At 42.9% G+C, this 26,958-nt stretch overlaps 1 protein-coding gene across 5 annotated transcripts in view; it reads right to left on the bottom strand.

Annotated features, from left to right (window-relative positions):
* The window catches only part of SCUBE1 (signal peptide, CUB domain and EGF like domain containing 1), a 218,770-nt gene extending 205,453 nt beyond the window's left edge, over nucleotides 1-13,317 (bottom strand). For all 5 annotated transcript variants that reach the window (XM_075112945.1, XM_075112937.1, XM_075112954.1 and 2 more), the window contains exons 1-2: nucleotides 13,153-13,317; nucleotides 10,224-10,346 (exon numbers count right to left, since the gene is read on the bottom strand). In XM_075112945.1, coding sequence (XP_074969046.1) covers nucleotides 10,224-10,346; nucleotides 13,153-13,240 — 211 coding nt within the window. In that variant the 5' untranslated portion in view covers nucleotides 13,241-13,317. The remainder of the gene's footprint in view (nucleotides 1-10,223; nucleotides 10,347-13,152) is intronic.
* Between the last annotated feature and the right edge of the window lie 13,641 nt (nucleotides 13,318-26,958).

Raw genomic sequence — 26,958 nt, 5'->3', positions numbered from 1 at the left:
ATGCATTTTCCCTCTGACAACAGCAAGAACTAGGATGGCAGCAGTTACGTCCTGTAGCGTTTTCAGCAATGGTATGTCCAACAAATAACTGTTCCTGCAGAAGCTCCCATTCTCTGGTCTCTGAAGCGCATTCTGCAGCAACACCCCCTCCCTCTTCTCCTGAGCATTAATAATCACGAAATCAAGTATTATGCATCACTCTTTTTTTACCCTCACTTAATTTTTTGATATTCTGTGAGTACAATGCCTTGTTAACATAAGGACTGACAGTGGTTCATGCAGACTAAAGCATGGGATCAATGGAATGCAGAGTTTACCAATCTCAAGCTGAGAGACTAAATGAGAATTGGTTTTTATATTCTCTGAGCTAACAGCCCATCTGCTTAACAAATTGATTGTAGGAACCAGAACGATCTTCTGAAGGTCATTTAATCTATTTAGTATTTCTGATTCTCTCTTTGGTGGCTGTACTGTAAAACATCATCAATGTTTATGAAAGCATGGTCTTGAATTTGACATGTTATCGATGGGCCTACAGCACCAAACAAACTGCTCACGTGTTAAGCACTAAATTCAGGTCTAAAGCACCCACAAGTTGAAGGTCTTACATCAGCTTATTAAGTGATCCAGATCATTCTTTTTTCTATTCCTTGGTCACTGAAGGAAAACTGTGATCTTCTACAGCTCCAGAGAAGGAGCACTGTAAAGTAAAATAAGAAAATATCTTCAATTTAATAAAGCACTTAAACAGAATTACTTAAAAGGATAACAGCTTCTTAATCTTAAGCACATACTCCAGTACCCTGATGGATCAAGGCATTTGAACAAAACAACTCTTCAAACTGTAACATAAGTGTATTCCTTTTGTTGAGCATCTTAAATGTGTAGAGAAGTCTCGAAATTCCAAAGGGTCTGTCAGACCCTATCTTCAGTTTCTTATAACTCTGTCACATTTACGTATGGGCTAGAATTTTTCATGCAAGGTACCTGCTTTAAAGCAGGTCTTTTTTTTTCAGCCATAATTTAAAACAAATATATACATACTAAAAACAAACAAAGAAAAAACCCAGAAAGTTGTCTTTTTTTCTAAAGTGATTATATGGCAAATTCACTGCTTTAGTGTGTTTTAAAAAAATCTCCCTCAATTACTTAGATTTAATGCTTTCAGATTTTGTTTCCTGTAAGGAGGTGGGGAGTTACCTTCCAGTAGATTTCTTGGGACAGGAAATGCTGGCCAAATTACAGCTGAACATTCACCAAACAAGGGTAATTTTAAAAAAATCATTAAAAGAAAATCACAGTCAAATAAATTCACAAGTTCAGCAGGCATCAGCTGAAATTTAGGTAGCTAAAGTTTCCAAAATGTCCTTCTTGGCTGGTATTTTTTCAGCCTGAAGCTCCAGAAACTAAGCCAGATCAGGAAACCCATTCACCTCGTCCACCACCACCTTCTGCCAATGTGCTGAGGGACAGGTGAACTCTGAGCTGGTGGGGGGGCCAGGACCGAGGTGAGAAAGGAAGAAAAAGGAAAAACTCTGAGAGCTGGCAGGAGCTGTTTCGACTTGAAGACAGAACTCTGGAGAAAAGACTGATAAGGGGTCCTCAGAGCTTGCAGCTACCAGCTCTCCAGTCCCAGTGGTCTTGCTGTGGGACACTGGCTCTCAGAGTAATACTGCTGTATAACTGCAATAAGCCACTGGGAGAGAGAGGACAAGGGGAGTAAAACTGAATAAACTAAAAGAGAAGCAGGTAAAAAGCTGCTAGGAGAGGACAAAAGAAAGAGAAGTAGGATTTGCAGTAGAGAAAGAACAAGGTTAAGAGACAGCTGAGTAACAGAATGTACAAGACAACAAAGACTGCAAGGAAGGGGGACTGCACCAAAAGTAAAGGTAGCAGGCGGGAAAACAAGGAAAACCGGGCAGTGTCTGGCAGATGTATAAAGAATGAAGTCAAAAGAAGGACAGACACTTACATATTGAGCTTAGTCTATTTATGCTCCTTCATTTTATTATAATTTTCCTGGCAGATAATTTACACTGTATTTCGGGGGGAAAGGAGAAGTTCCTTCTAAGCACCAAGTTTACATCACCACAGGAGGCCACCCTGGGCTCTGCAGCTTAACTGTTGAGGCTGATGAAATTTTATCTATTTATACGTTCCCAGAATACCCATAGACCATCCAGAAGACAGGGAGCTTATCAACTATTTAGAGAAGTGTCCTTGGAAAAAAACCATATTTTTCCCAAACTAAGAATTACATGTAATGCTGCTGAAGAATGAGGCCATATTTCTAGTGGTATGGTATTTGTTTATGCAAAATATAGTTATATTTGTATGCAAGAAGCATTTCAGGATTGGGGGGTGGGGGGGTGGGTAAAGGAGCAAATGTTCTTTTTCAAAACAAAAATGGAAGATTTCCAAACTGGACCAGTGGGGCAGCTGTTCACTGAAGCAGCATTATGGGCTGCCAAAAGGTAGCTCTGAGAGGTAGGACAGGGTAGGGCAGAAAAGGGAGAGGAGAAAACAATAGGGGGTGTGACACATGGGCACTGATGGCACTGTGAGCAGTTCAACGGGTCATGTCATGCCAACGAAGGGGTATTCTGCTTTTATTGGATAAACTGCTGAACAAAATCAGAAAAACAAATCAATCTGAAATAAATAAATAAATAGATACAGGGGCCAACCCTGGCCAAAATAAAAGCTCTATTCAAGGAACAGAAGAAGCATGAAGGAGAAAATAAGAAGTTATCATAAGCTGTTAATTCACTTAGGCTGTAATAAAACTCTGTTTTATTACAGAATGTTCTCAGGAGTATTTTCTTGCTTGATACTTCTTCTCCATCCTCTAAGAAACTCCATTCCCTGAAGTAATTCCAGAAAACTGGCAAGCTGAGAATCGAGTATTAAATGGTACCAGACAATTAAAAAAAAAAAACAAAAACAAACCCCAAAGCACAGATGTGGAAGACCTCAGAATTGGATTCTGGGAAACACTTTTATCAGCCTAAACCAAAAAAGATGCATCAAGTTACCCGATCAAATGATCAAATGAGTAGGATTTACAGAGAGGAAAAAAATGAACAGTAGTTACTAGCTCAAATCAAAGCAGCTAGTTTATATTCTCCCTCCCCCACTCCAACACAGAGCTATTCAGAAAATCCTTTGCTCCCCTGACAGATACGTGGTAGGATATTATCAGTAGATATTATTAGTGGATTTGACCACACCAACTTCCCAGAGCACTTTATTGCAAACAATAACAGCAAGACTATGGATGCAGTGATCATACTTAGCCTGAAATGAGTCAATATTTGCCAAATCCCAGAGGATGACCCTTTCCTGAGAGAACGAATTCACCTTCGGCGGCAATTAGAAGAATCATCAATCAGGAAGAAGTCACGTAAACTGCCTTGTTCAGTGGCATCACTGTTCTTCAACAGTGAGACAGACAACACAAATCTGAGCCCACTAGAGCTGTGCAACATCAAGATGCCCAAGTTTCAGAAACCAAAGGACACCCAACAGCGTCATTTACTCTCACACGACATCATTGATAAAGATGGTCCACTTAAGAAAGAATTGCTGAGAGTGGATTGGCGGGACACCACAGAGCTCTTAAGATAAAGGGGATCATTGTTCCATTTAAAAGACATCCAGAAGCCCCGTTATTTACTCATCCCTGCCAACAAGAGGAGGCTTCAGTGCAAGACACTGGACTAGGAGCTGGGAAATGAGAACTCTGAAAGGTCCTGTGCTGTTTCCAGGTTGAATGATTCAGAGCAGCCCTGTCACAATATTTGGATTCATTTTTGAAAAGCATGAGAAGAACACAGCAGATATTTGAAAGACTACAGTAAATTTAAAATCCAATGAGTGAGACCTGCTTCTTAAGAAAAAGAAAGATAAATGGGTGATCAAGATTAAAATTGTAAGAAGAATGTTAAGTGAAGCCTAGAGAAACAATCAGTTAATGAAGCTGGTGACGGGTTTGGAGAACGAGTTTTATGAGGAGCGGCTGAGGGAGCTGGGGTTGTTCAGCCTGGAGAAGAGGAGGCTGAGGGGAGACCTTATCGCTCCCTACAACTACCTGAAAGGAGGTTGTAGTGAGGCGGGGGTCGGTCTCTTCTCCCTAGTATCAAGTGATAGAATGAGAGGAAATGGCCTCCAGTTGCATCAGGGGAGGTTTAGTTTGGATATTAGGGGAAATTTATTTACTGAAAGAGTGATCACGCACTGGAACAGGCTGCCCAGAGAGGTGGTAGGGTCACTGTCCCTGGAAGTGTTAAAAAAAAAAAAAAAAAACTTTTAGACATGGCACTTCGGGACATGGTTTAGTAGGCATGGTAGTGTTGGGTTGACAGTTGCACTAGATGATTCTAAAGGTCTTTTCCAACCTTAATGATTCTATTATTATTATTCAAATGGAACTGATGAGGAGACAAATTTTCTATGTGTTTTTCCAATTGCTGAGATTTGTTTCAAATCCTTTCAAAACAGATCTAACAAACAGGTACAGGAAGAAACTTGGCCTCACACCCCCAAAATTACTGAAGATTATGATGGGTCGTTTATCTATACCATTTCTGATTCACCGTAAATGCAATGAGCTATCACTTTATACTTTAGTGTATTGCCGCAAACACTGTGAGTAGTTTAACCTTTGGCTTAGGGACATTATTGCACCTGCAGCATGAGACAGAATTGCATCTGATATTACAAGAGTCTCAAACGTTCACCAAAGTAAGAAATTCATTATCCTGTTTTTTCCACAAAATTAGAATTCCTAATTCAGAAAAGGGCTTTTAGTTAAAAGTTTAGAGATGATCCGTATGATACTCAGGGCTTTTCTGCCCACAGCAACAGATGATGTCAGAAACAAAGCCACACGTCACAGAACATCAATGGAAATAAAAAAATCTAAGTATTTTGTAATTTCTAAAAATAAAATCTATATAATAGGCAAGTATTTTTCCAGATACCGTATTGAATATTTTCATCCACTGCACACAGACAAATATTAGGAACTATGGCGGAAGTTGCAATGAGCAGCATATCAGCCCCATGTTAGGAGATGCCTTCCTAGATTGTTTGGCTGTACATTTCCCAGAAACTTCCTTCAGCTAAGCAGCCCTTAGATAAGCAGTGGGGTTCAAAAAGGACAATTAGTCTGTGTTTCCAAATGGACATATGCAGCAAATAACCTGCTGTGGGGCTGAATATACCTGTACTTGAGGCAGGAATCATTTATCTTATTTTGAGATTGTATCATGCTTAAACCCAGTGAGGTGCTGTCACGGTGGTAATCAAGAATAACAGACCCCCTTGCAGGTTACCGTGGCCACCTGCCTGTTTACCTGGAATGATGACTTACATTGGGAAGAGGACTGCAAGTACATCAAATTATGACAAACTTACATCACTAGAACTGCACAGGCCTACCCAACTAGCAGTCAAGCAGAACTGCGGCTGATATAACACAAACATCCAACACAAGCAGAAACCTGAAAAATCACCCTCTCAGGGCAGACTCTGCCAAGATACTTTGCCATGGTACATGTATGTTGCCCTCAGCAAGAAGTCTGTCAACAACATTATGAAGTTTCACAGCAGGAATTAAAAAAAAAAAGAGGCACAACTGAAAGTTGTGGGCTTTTATCTTCTATACACAGAGTTCAAGAAACCGTATGAGACCAATTATTAAAAGAACTGAATAACAGTTATGCAAACACTATGAAAGACAGTAGAAAAAATGCACCAAGAAGGAAATCTTATTCAATATGGTAAAGCTCAGAGCGGGGTTTTGCAATCCAGAAGCAACAGGTCCCAGTGAACATGTCTTAAGAAAAAAATCATATCCACCCAATCACATCCTCTACGTACTGTAGAGAAAGAGTCCTGCACATAAGGGTCAAAATGTCTTATCATCCAAAAGAAACTACAGCTAGAGCAACACACTGAAGTCACAGTCACACTGCGGATAAACAGTAGGCTGAGGAAAAAAATGTTTAAAATAGAGAGTAAAGTTAACACACTAACTGGATATAGAATGGGCACAGATAAACATAAACCAGAAATTATACAGAGTATTTTAACCACTAACAGTGTGAGGGTTTGGAATAGCCTGAGAAGTAGCATGGGCAAAAAGAAAAAATTAACTGAGTTTGAGAGCTAAACCTCTTCATAAACCATTCAGTGACAGAGTACCCTACAACAGCAAACAGCAAACATGCAACATCGGCACTGGGGACAAAGGAGGCCCTGTCAAGGCCTAGAAAACTTCAGGATTTGGAATCCTTTTGAACCCTCTGGAATTTCTATTGCTTTGACATAATTTTCCAGGTAACAATTTTACTGAGATACCAACCTGTGGGGAGACCCAGAGTCAATGTAGAGAAGGTCGGGACAAAGACTTAGGGAACATGAAAGAACGTGCTTGCAGCTGAATACTGCATTTGAGATGCACACTAAAAGCACAACAGGGAGGATTTCTTAGGTAATAGTAGGTCTGCCAGGACAACTGAATCAGTTATCAATTAACAGATTTTGCATATTAAATAGAAATGGACAATTGAAAGCAAATATTATTTTAAAGATTACCTGTGTTGGACACATTATTCTGTCCTATGAAGATGCTAGCTACAGAATTTGTGGTCAAAGGATATTAATATATTATGTGATGTGGGTAAATATCATCACAGCAATGCTGACCATATGGCTTAAAAAATCATAGCAGATAGCTTGTTGAAAAAAAAGTAGTAAACTGAAGTCTACAGAGGGGAGGAGGAGACAGGATACAGGAAGAACGAGCAACTCTTCTGTCTGGAGAAACAACTATGCTCTGTGGAAAGAAATAGGTCAGCTGGTTCAGGCAAGAAGGCTACCCAGAAAAAAAGAAAGAAAAAAGGTAGGGTAGGTCTGTGAACTGAGAAGTCATCTTCAATCCTCAGAAACTCTGGAAAAACCCAGTCCAAAAGACATTGTGGGATAAAAGCAAAGTTCAGAAACAAATTCTCTGCTAAAGGAATTTAACAGACTGTCAAGAAAATGTTTCATTTCAGTACAATTGCTGCTAGAGCTCTCCACATGTCCTTAAAGGAATGTTTGTGTCATATTTATTTCTCCCCACCCCTTAGGTCAGAGCAGCAAAACATGCACAAAATCCTGCCCAAGTGGCTGGGCTCCTCATTTACTGCATTAGCCTAAAGATCCCACTTTTTAAACTATTCATTTTATTTGAATAAAAACCATATAAATAAGTACACAAATACATATTCACATACTGGACATATTTGTACAAATATGTGCTCCATTGCTTTTATAAAACTTAAGAATCATCCAAATCATGTTAGTTCCCATACTCTATCCCTTTCTCTAAAAATGGATTTTAAGTGAATGAAAACAATATTTGAGACTGATGTTTGAAGTAGATTAATATGCACACCTTTCTAAATTAACTGTAATGCCTCGGTGTGACCTAAACTGGCAGCTCACTGAAATTTATTAGAGTAAATTTGATCACATAGTATCATTGCTTTAAGCTCACTGCATTATATAAATTGCAATTCTGCTCAGTTAGCAAAATCTGGCTGTATATGAGAGCCTACACTATAAGCGAGTTAGTTATGCTATAACGAATGTTCTTTAGACATGAAGCAATACAGGTAGATTGCTACAAACTTAGTTAAAGAGGCCCATTGTCTGTACAAAATACATCCTTTTCTCATAGGTAACTAGTTTCAGTGATCAAAAAGCTTACTTCGATAAGTTCAGTTATAAAGACCCATAACTGTTTAATGACCCATCTTTGGTTTTGGCACAACAAAAACCATCCTTTTTTTTCATCTTTGTTATTACAAGCACAGTCACTTTTATCTTAGAAGGTAATTTTTAATGGCTGATTACTGGTGTTGTCTTGTGGCAGAATATTAAATACCAATCAATACTGCTAGTCTGTTTATTTCTGTAGGTTTTGAATACTTGACCTCAGGATGCAAAATAAACCCACTCTATGTGAACAGCAGACCTGAGGCAGATCTTAGGTCTGCCACTGACTTGTATGACCCTTCCTTCACCTCTACAGTTTTGAGTTTACTCACTTAGAAAAAGGCCATAACAGTTTCTGCCTGTCACTGAAGTTACATAACTTCAGTAACAAAGTTTCAAAGTACTTTGGGATTAAATTAAGAGGTACTACGTAAGTAATTTAAAATAAGCTCCAGAAAGGAAGCATCAAAAATTTTTTCAATCTTTCTGCTTATCCCAAAGTTTGGTATTAATTACAAACTTAAGCTATAAAGCTGATGCAAAATCTTTAGAGCGGTTACTGTGACATTATAAAAAAAAAGTTATATATCGCACATAGTAACACCTGGTTTAGATGCCTTACATTCATTTACGCGACTAACGCTGAACAATTAACATCCATGCAGAATGTGTTGCAGTCTGCCCCAGCTTACCTTACTTATCAAGCTTGTCAGACACTAAATTCCATTAGATATGCCTTTGACATCAGCCACAGAAATTCCATGATTCTGTACATCATTCCACAGAGAAATCTGACTTTTTACTGCTTACTGAGCTCTCTTTTTTTTACTGACCCAAGGTAAGTCAGACAAAGAGAAATATGTGTATTAAATAAGCATGAGTATCAGCCAGGTCTACCATTGAACAGAGCTCAACAGCTAAAATATGAGTAGTTAAAGCTCAAGGAAACTTTTAATGTGGAAAACCAATACAACAAGAAGTACCAATTCTGAGAATGCTGTAACCTCCACAGCTGTGGCCTCGAGTACATTTTTTTTCTGCAATAGAGACGAATAAAGGAAGAAGTGGTGCTGAATTATTATTCTGTTTGCAAGAAAGAAAATCTGGCTTCCAAATGAACAGCAGCTCGGCGATGCTAAAGCACCAAGAGGTGGACACTAGGAATTTGCCTCTCTCAGTTTAAGCCCAAGACAGAAAATCATGACAACCACAAAAATGCTTTATAAGGGCACTTGAACAAACACTTTGGAAGTCCATGGAGAATAATATGTGGTTTCAAATTTTTGTAGACTTCAGCAAAGTCATTTCTAAGTCTTTAATCTTTTTAATGGACTGGCCATATACATTTTGAAAAAGTTTCAGTCTGCTGTAGAAAAGGAGACTTGGAAGGAGAATTTTTATAGCTGCTAAGGATCTCTTGTAGAAAAAAACCTTGCATCTTTTATTTTAAGGCTTTCTGCTGCTATTACAATATTCGTTCTTTTCACCAGAGAACAATCCCTCCGCTGAGGTTCAGTAGACAAGATGGAGCTCATAAACCCTGAAATATGAGTGTACACAGTGCCTAATAAAACACGCTAGGTCTTTTTCAATCGCAAAGATCGATGAAGGACATACAGAAGTAAAACAACTTTTTAAAGTCTAAGTACAATAACCTGAAATAGTTCCTTTCCAAGCAGTGTTCCACAGAGTACGAATCTCACGACAAAAAGATCACGACACGCATAGTGTCAGAGAGAAGGAGGCTCCAGTGTCCTGTTCGAGTGGATGCAGACAAGCACCTACGGTAACTGCGGCCCGGGGGGAACGAGGCTCTCGCTGGGTGAGAAGAGTGCCGGCAAATCACACGTTGGTCAGGCGGAAGATGCGAGCTCCCCTGCGCCGCGGAGGGACCCGAGGGGAGCAGCCGCGCATCCCGCTGGGCCGGGCCGGAGGGCGGGCGGCGGCCGCGGCTCCCCGCAGCCCCGGCGGCGGGACAAGGCGTGAGGCCTCTCCGAGCCGCGGGCACGGCGGCCCAGCTCCCCGGGGCGTCCAGCCCTCCCCGCCCGCTCCCTACCGGGGAGCCAGCCCGGCCCTCGACCCGGCCCAAGCCCTAAGCCCGGCCCAAGCCCTAAGCCCGGCCCGGCCCAGCCCACGTGCTCGGCGCGGCGCCTCGAGCCTGCCCGGGGCAGGCTGGTGCCGACCCGCGGGGCGCCTCGGTGGGGAACGCCTGCCCATCCACCCCCCACTTTTTAAATTTTTAAAAGTAGGCTGGCGGACGCGATGTTTGCGGTGCCGGACAATTAGCAAAAGCAGCAGGGGGAGGCTTGCCAATAAACACCGAGATTTGAGGTTAAGCAGCTGTAAATCTGCATTAATCGTTCGAGGAATTCAGCTATTTACAAAAGCTTTTAAAGAGCAAACAAATAAGAGAAGGGAGAGGAGGAGAGAGAGGAGAGGGGCCGAACTGTCCTTACCTTCGCATTGTTTCCCTTCGCCTTTATAGCCTGGCTTGCAGATGCATTTGTAGGATTTTGGTGTGTTTTGGCAAATCGCATCGATGTGACAGTCATCCGTACCTTCTGCGCACTCGTCGACATCTGGAAGCAGAGAACGAGCCCCAAGGGGGCAGATAAGAAGGGAGACCTGAGACAGAAAACCGCCAAGGACAGACACTCCCCTTGAAGAAGCTGTTTGCTGGCCTGCCCTCCAAGTGCCGTCCTGGAAATGGGAACACCTAAGGTGAAATAACTGAAAAAAAACACGACGTGTTATCCTCCTTAAGTCATTTATAAGCACTACTCCACCAAGCTAAAGGGACTCAGTCCCACGTTCATTAATCATTAGGTGGACTCGAAATTAACGTCTGCTCTATAGGTCCGGTACCAAAGACCCATGTCTTAGTGAAATAAGAAAGTGTTTAAATGACCTATAAGAGGAGGGGGAAAAGCCCATTTGCATGTTCTAGCAAAGAGGTCTTCTTAATTTAGAAAGATAGACCCTAGTTTAAATAAACTATGCTGGCTGGGGAATGAGGAAAATAAATATTTGCACAGCAAAACCGCATTAATCCTTTTTATTAAGAGGCAAAAAAAAAAAAAAAAAAACAAAAAAAAAACGGAAGACCATATAAAATTCGGTAAATTAGGGCGGAGAAAAGCAACCTGCAATAACATCACCTACGCGGCCTGAGGGGTCCCAGCAGCCCTCCCGGCCCCTGCTCGGGCGGGTGCCTTACGCGTGAGCCAGGCTCCGGAAGGGGGGACCCAGACCGCTTTTCTTGTTTTCAGGGTAGGAAGCCTTTACAAATATTTCAGTGACGGGCATTCGTTTTGTCCCCCGGATTTAAAGAGGATGGGGGAGGGACGAGGATGAGAGAGAGCCGAGATTTGGTAGTCGTGGGAATGTTAATGAAGTGAACATAGAAGGGGTGGGGGGGAGGAAAAAGCAAGCTCGGACCTATTCAGGGATGGGGTGTGCTGTTAACATGGGAACGCTTAAAGCCCTGCCTAACCTGCCCTGCTCCCCACAGACGGTCCCCGGCCGCCCTGTCACCCGCAGCGCCCTACGTGGGGGCTGCCCCGGGGAGACCGGCCGAGCCCAGCCTAGCCGGGCCGCCCAGCCGGCGCTGTCAGCCGCGCCCGCCGCCTCGAAAAGGCACCTCAGAGGGGTTTCCCGAGGGTTTCAGGTGAGAGCCACACCTGGGGCTCCGGGGGGGGGGGGGGGGACGGACGGGGCCAGGGGAGCGCTCTGCCCTGGAGGGGGGGTCAGCAGCCGGGTAACAACCCGCAATGCTGCCCAGAGCCCGGCCTCACTCTCAGTTTTAAGAAGTATCGAGGAGAGAGGGGTGCTGCGGGGGGACGGTGGGAGGGGGGCATCCAGCGAGAGACATGTGCAGCTGGCTTCATGCCAACTAGATTAACAGATCCTCAAAAAAAAAAAAAAAAAAGGTGCGCTGAAGTGAAAGCGGTTTTACTGTTAGCTTGAAATCCTAACGCGAATTGTTTCAGAAGTACTCACTCGGCCATCTCCAGTGATAAAACACGGATCCTTCAAAGCCAGCGGGGACGGGAGGGGGCTATTTAGAGAGGGGAGGATAATCAGATAGCGCGGCACGGCACGCAGCAGAGAACTCCTCCGAGAGGTGCGGGCCGGCCCCGCGGGGCACCGCAGGGCTCCGCAGGGCTCCCAGCGACGGAACTGCCCGCTCTCGGTACTCGTGGTGGGATTTGGGGGGTTTTTAACGGAAGAGGGGAGCGGTTTCCCCTGCCCAAACGCAGAGCGTTCTGGAGAAACGCAGGGCTGCTGGCATCTGTTTCCTTCTCTTTCTTGTCCATTCGTTTATTTTACCCGCTAAGCCGATTCAGATCTAGCTACGATTTACGTGAATTAGCTTAGGGGGTCCGAGGGTGCTGCCCAGATCAGACACGGATCCACTCAGGCACAAAAAGAAAAGAAGTTTGGTTTTGGGTTTTTTTTTTTTCTCTTTTTTTTTTTTTTTTTTATGCTTTGGTTCATACTTTTGACTCATTAAACCGGTACCCATCTCCCATCAAGATCAGCAAAAGTGACAGCTGGAGTCTTTATAATGCCGTCAAAAATTCAAGCAGCATTGAGCCAAGGGGGACATTTCACAGCAACCAGAGGATGCCTGGGAGTCAGGCGTGAATGCCAATGAGTCAAATGAAAGGGCAAAACCAAATATGAGCCCCTGCTCTGCTCCACATCTCACATTGCATTTCTTGGTCTTTAAGAACTTCTACGCTGACTTCGGTGCGTTTCAACTCTTGTATCTGAGGAAAAGGGATTTCTCTCTCTCGCTTCCCCCCCCCCTTTACTTCACCTTAAAGGATTTCTTCTAGCACAACTTCAGAGACTGCATACGCATCTTTAAGAAATTACTTCGGGCTTACAACATTCCTAGGCAGATGGGGCTTTTGGTTGTCGGCTGTTTGCTTTTTTTTTTTAAACACCGGAGCAAAGACTTACTACCATTACTGCTGTTAAACAGCTACGAGCGCCGCTGTTAAGAAACAGCAGGTCTTCGGGTTAATGGGCAGACAGGGAAAACCTGCGAAGATACAACAGCCAGCGCTTCCCCTGCGGAGTCTCTGGGGCTCAGCACAGATTTATCTCGTGGGCACTTAAGGAAAGTAACTTTTTCTTCCCAGTCTCTCCCTCCAGACGTCCCTTGGCGGCTCCGGCAGTGTCAAACACGCGAGAAAACGCCTCCCCACCACAACTTCCAACACCCCCGGCACTGCTCGCCGCGAGAAGCGACCTCCCCCTCAGCACCTTACGGCAGGGAGCGGAGAGCGGACAAACGCGGTCCCCCCCGCCCCGGGGCCGCGGCTCCGAGCCGCCCCAGCCCGGGGTAGGCGGCACGGCGGCGGAGCCCCCTCTTACCTGCGCCCCCGCTGCCTCCCGCCAACCTGCCGGCCCAGGCGAGAGCGAAAAGCAAACAGCAGCGCCGCGAAAAGCAAACAGTGCCCATGATAGGGATGCGATCCCCGGTGCCTGTCTGCGGCAAGGGACGCGCTCGGGGCCGGCCGCGCGGAGCCGCCGGCGCTGACGCCCTGACAGCGCCCCGCTGATTCGCCGGGGCTCCCGCGGAGGGGGCGGGGCCGGCCAACGGGGCGGGGCCGGCCGTGCCGCCCCCCTGGGCTGCCCGTCAGCGCCGTAGCCGCCGCCACCCCAGGGACTGCCCGTCAGCCCCGCCACCGGCGGGGGCGGGGGGCGGCCGGCGGGGCGGTTGAAGTCTTTCCCGCCCCAAGAGATGTCTGTTAAGCCAGGCCTGTGGTGCTTATCGGCGCTATGCCCGCGCCCGTCTCCCAACAGGTAGGAAGCCCGCAGGGAGCCGTTGCCGCCGTTACCGGGCTCCGTCCTCCCCAGCTGCGCGAGCGCTGAGCTTTGTTCTCCTCAGGGGCCGGGGCACGCGGGCAGAACGTTAGCGCCCCCCACCACGCCCCGGGAGGGCGCCCCCCCGCGGCTGGGGGCGGGGGGAATGCAGCCCATTGCCCCTCAACAGGGAGCAGCGAGGAAATGGCTCCCCCCAGGCTGCAGGCTCTGAGGGCGGACAGGCCGGCGCACTCGGCCGGCCATCTCCTTGACAACCACTCGGCGGATTTTTCCCCCTTCCTGGGCTCAGACTAAAAGAAAACTTTTTTTTTTTTTTTAAAATGTGTCTCCCCCCGCCTTCCTCCCGGCCTCGCCTCCTAGCGCTGCCTTTCCCACTTGCCTCGGGTCGTTACCAGGCGCTGGATTTCTCCAGCGTTCTGAGGGCTCTGCTGCAGAGAGGCTTGCCCCGCTCCAACTCCTCCGAGCCCCGCGCGACTCGGGGCAGCCTCAGCCCCTCAGGTGACCCGTACGGCCCTGCCACGGCTCCGTCGGGGTGAGACGCTCCCCCCAAAATCAGCAGGGAAGCTGAAACTGTCCCTGCTGCAGACACGTGTTTATGAGTGTCATTGTCACCACCGCCCTGAAGGAGAAAATTTTTCGGTTTTAAACCCGAACACGAGAAACTTGTCTCCTCGGAGGCAAATTTTGTGGCCCTGAAGTCTTCCATACTGGTTGTTTTTAAAGGACTGTAAGAGCTTGCAGGCATCCGTGTTAAGGTGCACAGCAGATGGGGGTGCAAAGTCTTGTTTCTTTCACAGCCCCCTTCCCCCCCCGCCCCGGACTGAAATGCTTTGCTCCTTTCAGTTCTAAGTCCTAATTCCCCAGCGAGGCTGTCCGTGGTGTGTCATCCCGATAATAAATACACCCCACCATAGCCTTAGATGCCTCTTTTTGTCAAGTTCCTCCCATATGCACGTTTGAGTGCAATATACTTGCTGAGAGAGTAGCACTATTAAATATCTTTAAGCCTAAAGAGTTGGGAATGAAATGTAAGAAAAGTTGCTCAGCCCAGCTGCTTGGTTAGTAAAAGTACGCACCACTATCTTTTTCTTTAGTAAAACTAAGTAACTAGTGCACAGCGCAAAAACTGTTTGCTTTCTGAATGTTTACACCCCTGCTTTGGGCATTCCCATTCTTAATCCTTTAGGGGTAAGGACAGGGGTATTATTATTTTAATTCCGGTCCCTTATTTTTGTGTGAATATGCTGAGGTGCATTTGTGAATTCCATGCTCCAGTCTTCCCATGGATACACCGAGCGTTTCTTCCATGTAGGTCCCCAGAGGGATTACCTGGTACCTTAGAGCTCCACCTAGTGAGTTTTATGGCATGCTGTCGCAGAGCGACCATCACCTCAGCAATTATATCCGCTGGTAGGGTGATCTTGTTCGATCTTTCTGGAAGGACTCTTCTTTTCAAAGTTTGAGTTTTGTCCTAGGTGGAAAATAAGGTAAGCCTCCTTACTAATTTTTAAAAAGTATTTAATAATTAGCCTTGTCGTTCCATTTCATGAAATCATGCTACAATTTATTATGGGATAAATTGCTCAAAAAGTTTATTTTCCATGAAGGAATTCACTAGAAATGTCTAAAAATGAGCTATCTCAACTTTTAAAAGTCACAGTGTAATAAAAAGGTTTTCTAAAGTAATAAAATACTCAAACTGCCTTGGTGATTTGCTCTCTAGAATGTATTATAAGTGTCATGTCAACTGCATCTGTCACGTTGCTCCTACAGAAATCACTACACCTGTGCCTTTTGTCTTCCCTGATTCTACGCATTTATAATACGCACAGTACAAACACTGCCTGCACAGCACTGAGGAAAGGGAGTCGCCTTGATCCAAATATCACACTGTGTGTGGCCTTGTATACTCCAAGGGTGGCATGCAACTGAAAGCTGAAGATCCTTCAGATCAGGTGGCCATCTTTTAGCAAGCTTGCCTTTTTTTTAACCTTTTTTTCTTTTTAAACCAAGATCCTGACTGGCAGAACATATGAGGAAATACAACAGTACAGTGTTTATCAAAAGAGGTCCTGAATCTGAAGTCAGGATCATCACATACAATAAGAAACATGATCTGCAGTGCCAGGCAGAATGTTTCCAGAAGGGTCTTTTCAGCAGTTTTCCTTGCTAAAGGCCACATCTTAGGAAAGGGATAATTGTGGACTTTTACCTTTTCCACTTGCAGTTATGCTTCTGTGCTCGTTTATCATCATCTAACATCACCCCTTTGTCAATTGCACAGATGCTTCCATGAAAAATTTAACATTAGAAGTAATGGCCAAGCAGCTTCTTCCAATGTGGAAACTAAGAGCCAGATTCACGACCATAAATCTGCTCTGTATAACCAGGGGAAGCAAGAGCTACCTGAACTGAAAGTGGAGGGGGCCTAGCTTGGGAAGCACCGCCATTGTTTAAGCTCTCTACCAATGCACTTGAGCTCTACCCGAAAACCTTTGGCCATCCTGCAGCTTCAGCTTGTACGTTAATGGATTGCATGGGCTTCTAGCATTCTTCCATACTGATGCCTTTAAAGCTTTTGGGGAATATTCCAACCAAATAATTACTATTAATAATAGAGTGTTGTATTTTTAGGACCCTTCTCTTTACAGGGTAGAAGATCCACAAACATCTGCATAGCAGGAAGGCCAAGGGCATAAGTAGAAGCGTGGCTGCAGAACAGTAGCCTTGCCTTCAGAACACTGCCTCCTGCAGACATGCACCATTCAAAGAACACTGAGAAGACAGAACAGCATCTGCAGAATCATTTGGTTTCCCAGTTCGCTATTTATGAGTGCCTGTATATAGGGGCCAATGCTGCCTCAGGAGGCAACACAAGCTATAGACAGGGCTAGGAATCACAGCAGTCACCAGGCAGGCTGTGCAAACTTGAGTAAATGGCTGTACCTCTGTGTTTCTGTTTCTTTCTTCTGTCCATCTTGCCCATTTACAGGGCAAGCCCCTTGGACCAGGGTCTGTCTTTAACTGTATTAATATAGCACCTTACCAAATAACATACTAACTCCAAAATTAGGGCTTTCATGAGGCTAGTGAGACACACAAACCCTGATAGGAGAATCCTTTTATTTAGCTTAAGTTCTTTGCTTTCCCTGAAGTGTACTATGAAAGACTGAGTGAAACCTGGCTCCCTCAGACAGGGGACAAGGAGGCCACATGCCAGAATTTGTGCAGGAAACATACATACTTTGAACCCTGGACCATGTACCTCTAAACTTTATTTAAATCTTTTCTATTAGGAAGAAAGGAACAATGTAAAACCAGCTCTTCAAAGCAATAGAGACTATTTTGCATTTCTACATGTACTTAGTGGAAGCTTTTGAAACTAGAGGCGATGGACATGCATAGCACCACATGATCAATGCTAAGTTCCTTCTTTCCAGGAAAATACAGCATCTAAGTTTCCCAGAAGTTAAGCAGCAGCAAGCAGCTGAAGTATTTAAAAGATTTGTCCTTGTACTTGGGAGAAAAGAAAAAGTCCACCATAATCCATAATGAAAGTTTTGTACAAGAAAATTCAGTGTCTGAGAGGAGGAGGATATTTCTTCTTTTTCCTTGGAGAGAATGGGTATTACATAGCAGCTGCTGTAACAGTTAAAAGGCGCTATTTATTCCATCACTTTGGTGAGATTACAATCAATTTTATCTCAGTCTCTCATGAGTGAGACAATGGTTGAAACCTTGTGGAAGTAGTGGTCAATTTGGACGTTCTGGCCAAAAAAATGTGTAAGTCTGTGCCAGACTTTGAAGAGGCACATCAATGCATGCTTGAGGACAGCTACTCTCCTATTTCTACTGTGATGTTACCTTTAAAACATGTCACCTGCTTTATCTAACTGACCCTCCCCTTTCATTGCCAGGGTGCCAAAAGAATTAAAACTCACACCAAAACATTTCCTTAAACCTGTAAATCTTTTAACACTGTGGATGATGATATGCCTTATTGAGCACCTACAAATTCATAAGCTGCTTTTCCCTTAACTCTTTTGTGAACAGTTTTCTATTCAGAAAAAATGCTTTAGCAGCTAGAGAGGGAGGAATAAAAACATTACTACAAAGAGTAATGGAGATTTTTTTTCCTTCCCGCTTGGATGGTAACCACTGAGAGGGAAAGATGATAATATTAGTGATGAGCTGGAACATACCACCATCACCACAAAGAGCAAAGTAGAGTAGATCCTCCATTACTGGTACTCACCCTATCCTAGCAAAAGGCACGTTTTGCCAAGATGAAGGTTACATCTCAAATGAATGAGGATTTGATGCATAAAGAGCTGGTAAAACCTGCATTATGCAGGAGACTTTTTACAGCAAGGGACACCTATGAAAGCTGCAAAAGAAAATGCACAGAACAAGGTTGTATGCACTACCTGTTTTGAGATTACACCACAGCAGGTAGAAGAACAGGACAACGGTCTGTGGAAACATGCAGCTGAAAAGGATACCTTTCTTCAAAGTCCTGTTTGTTAACTCTGTTGTCAAAATACTTTTAGAGGTGGTAATGTGTCTTTGTGTTCACAAAGAGATGGGCAGCAGCATGCTAAAACCAAACCATTTCAGGAAGTGAAGGCATAAGGGAGCCAGAGGGAAATATCTGGGGGGTGGGGGGAGCCAAACCTAACAACAAGAGAGGGGAGAGAGGGGAGAGAGGGGAGAGAGGGGAGAGAGGGGAGAGAGGGGAGAGAGGGGAGAGAGGGGAGAGAGGGGAGAGAGGGGAAAAAAAAGGAAGACTATGGCAACAGTAGCTGAGTGTTCAGATTTCTGTGCCATTAGATGTTATAAAGAGAATGGATGGTGAGAACACCCTCCAATTTAAACAAAAAGCAGACCAGCTGAGGAAGCTAAGGCACACGATATTTACCTGGACTTCACAGAAAGATGTAGGAGGTGCTAAAATGCCAGCATCAAATCCAATCCTGACTACAAAGGGATTGAAGTGAACAGGATCCCATTACTATTTGTCCATCCACTAATTTTAGACCAGAGTAGGATCGGAATTTTAACTCAATGACTCCTCCACAGAAGCCTTCAAAACAGTGACTTTATGCTAGTACAAGTTCTGGCTCCTGATGTGGTACAGATTACTTACTATTGATTTCTTATCATTGGCAGCTCAGTTACTCTCAAGATTAAATTTCATTGATTATTGTGATTGCAAGGAAATATGTTGTATTGTTGCTGTTTTAACATGCTATCCTCTTGAACACCTAGGTTTGCACAGTCTAAAAAGGTCAAGTAACTCTGAGGAAAGTAGTGTCTTGGGTATTTTAGGTCTATGCGAGTCAAACTTAACCTTAAATCCTGGATAGTCATTAACTGCTCTGACTTGCACAGGACAGCAACAAGAATTCTAGTAACCCAGCAGATGAGAAAGCTTTTGGGTTTTTTAGGAGACATCTTCTGATCAGACTTTTTTTTCCACTTGAAGGACAAGTGAACTTGTCCTTCAGAAATGGCTACAGCTGGCTCTGATTTCTTCTTCAAAGTCCTGATTAGGGTACTCAAACAGAGGTCCTTCCTGTTGTTCCCTTTCTCACTGTTATCCAAGATCTGCAGTCGGTTATCTGTGTGCTTTCCTAGTCTAATCAATGCCCTGAACATGTGAGGAACACTGAAGCACGTAAGTATTCATCAGCAGGACTACTCTCGCATATAGACTTCTGCAAAGGCTGTCTCAGCAGGCTTAGAATCGTATATTATAATATAGAAAAAGGGGCCATGGCCTCTATTCACAGTCCCTTTATCCTTCAGCTTAGCATAAAACCATGTGGGGATATGGGGAGCAACATGGCTCTAATCCAAACGGGCAGTCCTCTCTGCTCTGCAGGACATACCGTGACAGTAGTTCAGAGGAAAAAGTCTGATTCCACTTCACAGAAGACTTAATATTGTGAAATTTTATTTTGTTCCAATTTAGACTCCTGCCTGCACCCCCCAAAAAACCTCATTCCTAGAAGCCCCAAGACTTCTAGAGGCTGCAAATTTCAACTGCAGCCTGCCAGAGCAGCTGCAGAGGTTGGGGGAGTTAGCAGGACATCTTGCCAAGGCATGGTAGGATCCTGCAAGACCCCTGCATCTGTTCTTTTGGATCTTTCCTGCACCCAAGATGTTTCAGTTTAAACATTAACAGCAGCAACAAGTCTCTAGGAAAATTCCAATAGAAGTTCTTTAACCAAATTTCTTCCTGGCTCCATGATTACACAAACAATGTAACGTTGTTTCTCAGGACACCTTCATGCAGTCAGGAAAGACAAATATCTGTAATGCAGCCTGCTCCTGCAATTTTCCTCCTTCCCCACCCACCCATCTTGCCACTGAGGGCTAGAGTGAGATTTGCGTACTGATTGGAAGTTCTGCATTCTTCAGGGAGGCCCACAGTACCAAAGCTACTCTCAAGACTTCCCTTTAATTTGCCATAATGAGAAAAGGGTCCAATACTATTGAAAGTCAGAGAATTTTGTAGAGCAGCGTCTGTGCAATTTACTGCAGGGAGAAACACCCATCAAAAACATCTGGAGGACCAAGGACCAGGTCAGGGCATTAATCCCTTTACCAACCCCAGTCCTAGCTATGTAGTGGAGAGCTATGTAGTGGTGGAGATTTGCATATGGATTTCCTAAAATCAATATACTTATTTTAGTGCTAGTGTATATATGTACTTACCCCCTTGTTTAGCTGCAGTCTTTACTACACATGATCCACAGTGTGAGAGCTCGTTGCCATATAAACTTAATCTCAAGCAAGAAGTATGTTGCTAAAGAGTTGCTTTAGATCAAGCCCTGACCTTATCCATAAGTCTCATCTATTACCACTAATAACTCTTATCCTAGACAAAACCTGTATTGACCAAGTAGATTTCTATTCCAATGTAGGTACCTATATTGAAATATAAACACATGTAGCTCTTTGGACTGTAATTAAATAAATTGCAGTTCAGTTATTCTGTTCATCCAACACAGCTGAGCTGAGATTGGCTTTGACCAGGGAGCCTGCATGTCCTCTGCTTTGACTGTAGCCTAGGCCTCTCCAGCTGTAATAGATGAACATAAAATACTCTAGCTGTCACCTGGAAACACAAGTGAGCAACAGGTAGATGGCCGTGGGAAGTCAGGCCTATAGTCTTGTAGCATGAGGACTGTGGTGTTCACCTGATGAAAAATGATCAGCAGTGCAGCACCACAAGACAAAGGTTCAAAACAAGAACAAGGAAGGTCTTGTCTCCTATAGTCCTGTAGTAAGCAACTCTGTTGCCATCTCTAGCTATGCTCAGAATAGCTAAGAATTGCAACAGATAAGACGCTTCAACCACTTCCCAGTAAACAGAATAGTGCTTCTGAACAGAGAAGTGTTCAAAGCAGGGAGATGATGATTTTCTTCAGCATCTTTTAAGAGAGGAGGAAAAAAAGAGATGGTCTTCTGTCACAATAGGATCTTTAAAATGCCATGATGAAGTCTCTTTAACTACCAAAATTTTGTTTAAGAAGGCTGAGCAGATTCTTTTAGGGAAGGATAAGCTGTGTTCCTCACATTTTTTAGATAATCAAACACTTGAAGTGTTGATGCTGAGCACTACTGTGAGCATTACCCAGGGAAGATGAGCATATTTTAGTCTAAGCCAAAGTAAATGAAAAATAAAAGCTAGACCTAAGAATGCAGTTGTGTGCTTAGGGTTTTGATGGGCACAATACAAGTAAAATTCAGCTCCCATAGAACTAAGTAGCAACAGGCAAAGAGTAGAATCATGCTGCGCTTCTCAACACACCAGACAAATCTGATTGAATGAAACTAGCATGATCATTGTGGTTTAAGAGAAACTTCCAACAGGGAAGGCATCACAGAAAATACCCAAGTTCAAATCTTTGCCTCAGACTTTTCTACACATAGAATCATTTAGGTTGGAAAAGACCTTTAAGATCATCAAGCCCAACCATTAACCTAGCATTATCAACAAATGCCTACCCCTTCTTAAAAAAAGTCTATACACTGATGGATGTTGATATGTGCAGTTCCTCTAACCTGAGTTTGCAGAGAGTTTATCAAAATAGAAAGTCAGCAAGTCTTCATTCCTTCTACCACATTTTCCCTAAGTCCCAGGATCATATTTCAGAGTCTGTTCTGACTGCAGGTGGAATTCCAGTTGCTGTCAGGGAGCCCATGGCTCACGGGCCATGCTCATACAAATGCCAGCCCCTTTTCCCAATACTGCTGCAAAGGACTCAGCAGTGATCCCTCTCCAGCACAGAAAGTAAACAACCCTCCCCAAACCCCTCATACTGAAAGCTCGCTGCTTCTAGAAGGCAGAATGCTTATCTCGCACTCACATGTTCTCCCAGTAATCATTTTTACAGGAACCAGGAATCAGGCTAGCCTACTTCATCCTTAAAAGCACAGCCTCCTCGGATGCACACTTGCAGAGGCTTTTAAAATACATCATCCTATCCAAATATACAGCAACAATTCCAAAACCATTTGGAAAACCCAATTATCATTTTCTGCTAAATGAGTTCTTCTCCCTAAGGGGTCTCTGGAAGAGCCAGTGCTTTAGTGTGCTAAGCTACCTATGAGATAGCTGAAGCTCAGACTAACTCAATTCCTGACAGGCAGCTGCAGTTTCAGGTAGTGTGAAATGGAAAATAAGAGAGAAGATTATCAAATAGAATTAAATGCAGCATCCTCAGGAGGCCTTGATATAGAAAGAGTAAAATTCCAGTCACCTTAATCCTGTGTATTATCCTATTGAACTGAATGGACATAGTCATATGAATAAAGACAGCAGGATTTGGTCTCATATGCTTATTGCTTCTCTTTTTAAATTATGAGATGCACAGTGTAGACATAATAATGTTGCAGTTAGTATTATTATGTCATTAGAGATGGATTGGATTAACACAGGTATACTAAACTATAGTGAAAGTAGTTTACAGAAGAAAAGAGGATGATAAGACTGGTTCACAAAGGTGTTGAGAAAGCTCATGAAATCAGGAAAAATGCATGCTATCATTAAGTGAAAATACAGGAAGCAGAAGCTACTGACTACTTGAGAGTTCCCAGATAAATTCTCATCATACTTCAGCTGATCATGCTTTAATTACACATATAAAAAAATTTGAATTTGTTTCAATCAAATAGCTGCAGTGGAATTAGAGAAAAAACAAAATCAATACTCATCGCAGCAATTTCCAACTGAATATTAAGAATCCTTGCACACCAAAAAGGCCAAATTGGGTGTATGTAGATATCTACATGGGTCAAGATCAAGACTCCAAATAGCACACATAAGATCCTGATGATGTTCAGAACCTGCTTTAAATGCAGCATCTTAGGTTTCTCTCTTTATACCTAGAAACAGGCAACTTAATCTTCATGTAAGTGTTTATTGAACCAACACTGAACATAGCCATATCTACCTTCTACAGCTTTCCCTGTAGGTTTTGTCTCTGGCTAGCATGTGATTAAATGTTCAGACAGGGTCTCGATTGCTATCTACTTTCTACCTCTGCACGTCCAACCTAACAACTTAGAATAGTGTAGATCTTTCCACTGGCTTTATTCAGCCTTTAGTTACGCATTCAAGTTTGCACCAAGGGTGTGCAAACCCTGCCAGATCTAAGTGGCATGATGAACAACTTTGCTGCAGAGTACAAAACAGTAGTGCCAGCCCTGTGGGAAGCTTGCACTGCATGTCTGAGTTCAAACTGAACTCAAGGGAGGTGTAGCAGAGCCCCTGACTGTGTCTGTAGTGGAAGGATACCACGAGCGGCCGAGTGACAACTGCAAGTGCTGCCAGCTGTGCCAGCCAGAGTCATCTGTCCATCACTTTGTGCTCCCATTGCTTGCCAGCCACAGCTTGTCAGCCTGGGGCTGCATACACTGTTTTGGGAAGAAAGCACCACAGTAACGTTTTCTCTAGGTACCAGAGTTACATAAGTATTATTCCACACAAGGAGCTGACACAAATCGGCTCAAGAATTACTCCTATACCAAGATATAGAAACTCCAGCAGATTTTCAATTTGCAATTTCAAAAATTATTTATGATAAGGCCAGTATTGTACAACTCTCTTCTGCACAAAGACATCTATAAATATGCATTAATTTGGTCTCATAACAGAAAATGGGAGTATTATTCTCCCCTAGTAAAGATAAGGGAAAGAGCATACAGGGAGGTTAAAAGACTTTCTCAGGTCCACATGGGAAGTTTGGAAACCCAGAAATAGTCAGTGGAGACCTTCAAAGGGATTTCAGGTGTCTCCATTATACAACTCCTAATGCAATGACTGCGAGCTCCATGCATGTTTGAAATCAGGACACTCGAGAGCGTCCACAATTAGGCAACCATCACTACTAACTTGGCAAACAGTCCATATTCTTGACTCCTGCTCCACAGTTTTTTGGTACTGCAAAGCACAGCGTGCTGTCCTACCAAGATACAGTGGGAGCTAATTAAAGACTGTAACTTATCCTTAGCCACCCAAAAACTAAAGCTCTGTGTTCACTAAGCACTGTTTTGTTTTCTAATCTGTTCAACAGAGCTTAAATATGTTATTTTTAGACTAGAAATTTGGGATAAGTCCTGGGTTTTTTAGAATAGTTATGCTCCAAGAAATCCTTTCACTCAAAAGTAGATGATTACGACAGTTTCTATAAATATAAATTGTTTTATAAAGACAGACATTACAGTTTGTTCTAGTTTTCACTGAAATTAAGCCAGCAAATCTCTCATGCCAGTACTATAACAATAATCATGCTGATAGTGTTATTTCAGTTTACCAAAGCCAAAATCCAATATGCTACAAATTAGATCAAGCACCAAATAAAATTAAGCAAAAGATAAGCAGTGCTAAAGGAAAGGAATACTAATAAAAAATGAAATGTTTACATTTCTTTACTGAGTTCAGATACAAGCTCGGCATATACAAGCAATCTTATGCTGCACTATAGCTTTATTTTCCCTTGTCATCTGCTTCCCCTCACCCCCACCTTTTTTTTTAATTTAAAAGCAGATTTTGCAGACAAAAATATTATGAGAAAGCATATTTCAGCTGTAAGGATACTGTTTTTTAGGACAGGAGAAGGAAAACAGGGCTCAGACCAATTAAAAGCTTTAGAGAAGAAAGGCAAATCAATTAAAAATGCCAGAGGGCAGACACTGCTTAGAAAGAGAAGAGACTTTGACAAATTTGAAATAGCTGTGTCCTACAAGGCCCATAATGGCAAACGAAAATAAGTTGCATTCATACCCGCAAATATCCACGGGAGAATAAGGCATCTGATACATCATGGATAATATAGATCTATGCTTTTGCAGGCTGAATAAACAAGCCACATGACTGAGTTAGTGTTTGGCAAGTACTTTGAAGATGAAAAGCAACGTATAAAATGTGAGGTGTTATTCTTAAGACACCCAAGGCAGCCAGCCTTCAAACTCAGCTGCTGAATTATTAGTCTTATTGATCTGGCACAGCATTAATTTTTATACCACAAAACCTGGTAGTTACTCAGCAGAACACAGGCACTGAAAAGACAATAGTCATAAAAAGATTTATAATTTGGGGCTTAAAAAATAATATCACAATTTTGGCAACTTACTAGGAATAAGAACCAAAACTGCCATTGCTGAATGTATCCTTTGACTGTAACTATAATTTAAAAGCATTGTCTGATGTAATTTCTTCTTTTTTCACACAGTGATTCCAGGCCAGTTATTTATCCCCCACCCTCCCCCCCATAAGAATAGTGTTTTGAAGTCAGCCAATGAAACATGTTTTATTTAAGGACTATATTCCTAGAGCAATGGATTCTTTGGAGACCTAAAGGTTGCAGAGCACTTCATTAGTTCCACATAATGAAAGAATGGTGCAATTGAAGCAGGTCTCTAAGGGAGAATGGTGTGAAAATTAGAGACCCGTCTGCTCACTTGCAAAGAAAAAAAGAAAAAAGAAAAAAGAAAGGAAAAAAATCAGAAAAGGAAAAAAGGAAAAGGGGGGGGAGGAAAAAAGGAGAAAAATGAGAAAAGGAAAAAAAATTTGTGGATTTTCTAAATAAAGCACACCGTCTCCATTCAACCCTTGGAGAAAGGGTGCCTACTCAATCCTCTTACCGTTGACAATATAATAAAACCAGAGGAACTTTTTTGAAGTAGATCTGCACATTCCACATTTGGATTGAGGGGCAATGGACTGTTTAAATTGCTATTTACATTTCCAGCTGTTTTACCAGTGATTTGCCCAACTTAATAGCTCTTTAAGCTTTTAAACAAGAAAATAGCTATTCTCACGATTCAAAGAAGAAACCATGGTTATTTCAGACTGCCTCTATTGTAAAAGGCTTAGACCCCTCTGTCTTTATAGATGCCCTTCCCTTTATAGTACTTCCCTTTTCCATCTCCTCCTACTTTCTAAGTCTTCTTCAATTTTTTAGTTCACTTTATACATTATATACTTTTAGCAACATAACGCATCTTTGCTGATACTGCTGATCCACAGAAAACATTTGCAGGCAGACACCAAGGTTCCCAAGAGAGACTTAAGTTAGCAAGAAAATTAGATTTGCGTGTATAATCTTCTGCTAGTTACTGGGGAGTTAGCCAATGTTAAACAAATGCTCTACAACTATTGAAAAATGTATATTTATTTATCCACTTTCCTCTGGGGATGTATTAAAAAAGACTAGACGTGTGTACAGGCATAATGTAAACTGTATTTTCTGCTTATTTTTCAGGCAAAGTGGAAGGGCAGGGCAAAGGGGCAGCCTGCAGATAAGAATGAGACTAAGATGAAAGGTTAAAAAGGGGAGGGGGGGTTATTTCATAGCAGCTCTATAAACCACTGCAATTATTTTGTTATAATTTGAACCCATTAGCTTGTTTAACCTGGCTCTAATAAACTGTAAAATCATGAAGAAGAAATTCAAAAACAAAACCCACCCCCTCCTGCTTCTCCCCTGATCAAAGCGTCAACATTTTCCTTTTATTAACTCTAAACGTCCCCTGTGTTTACAGATGATTGCAACACTAGTCAGGTAGTGGGGCAAACAACCAAATCCAAACCTTGCAGAAAGTGGTAGCAGCAGCTCTAATTAAAATTTTTGAAATTAATACAGTTCACTGAAGAAAATTATAGTAATGCTTGGGAAAATGTAAATTACGTTCTTTTTAGATTGTACCCTAACTTAAATATTCTGAGAGAAAGGCATTGCAACTGGTATAATGCTAAACATCTGTGACTGTTTTAAAGGTAACACTTCATATTTAACAGTCAATATATCCTAAGCTAAAGATCCCATTTTTTGTAATGTT

Source organism: Phalacrocorax aristotelis, chromosome 1 (assembly GCF_949628215.1).
Source record: "Phalacrocorax aristotelis chromosome 1, bGulAri2.1, whole genome shotgun sequence".
NCBI lineage: Eukaryota > Metazoa > Chordata > Aves > Suliformes > Phalacrocoracidae > Phalacrocorax > Phalacrocorax aristotelis.
This window is presented reverse-complemented; position numbering and strand designations above follow the sequence as displayed.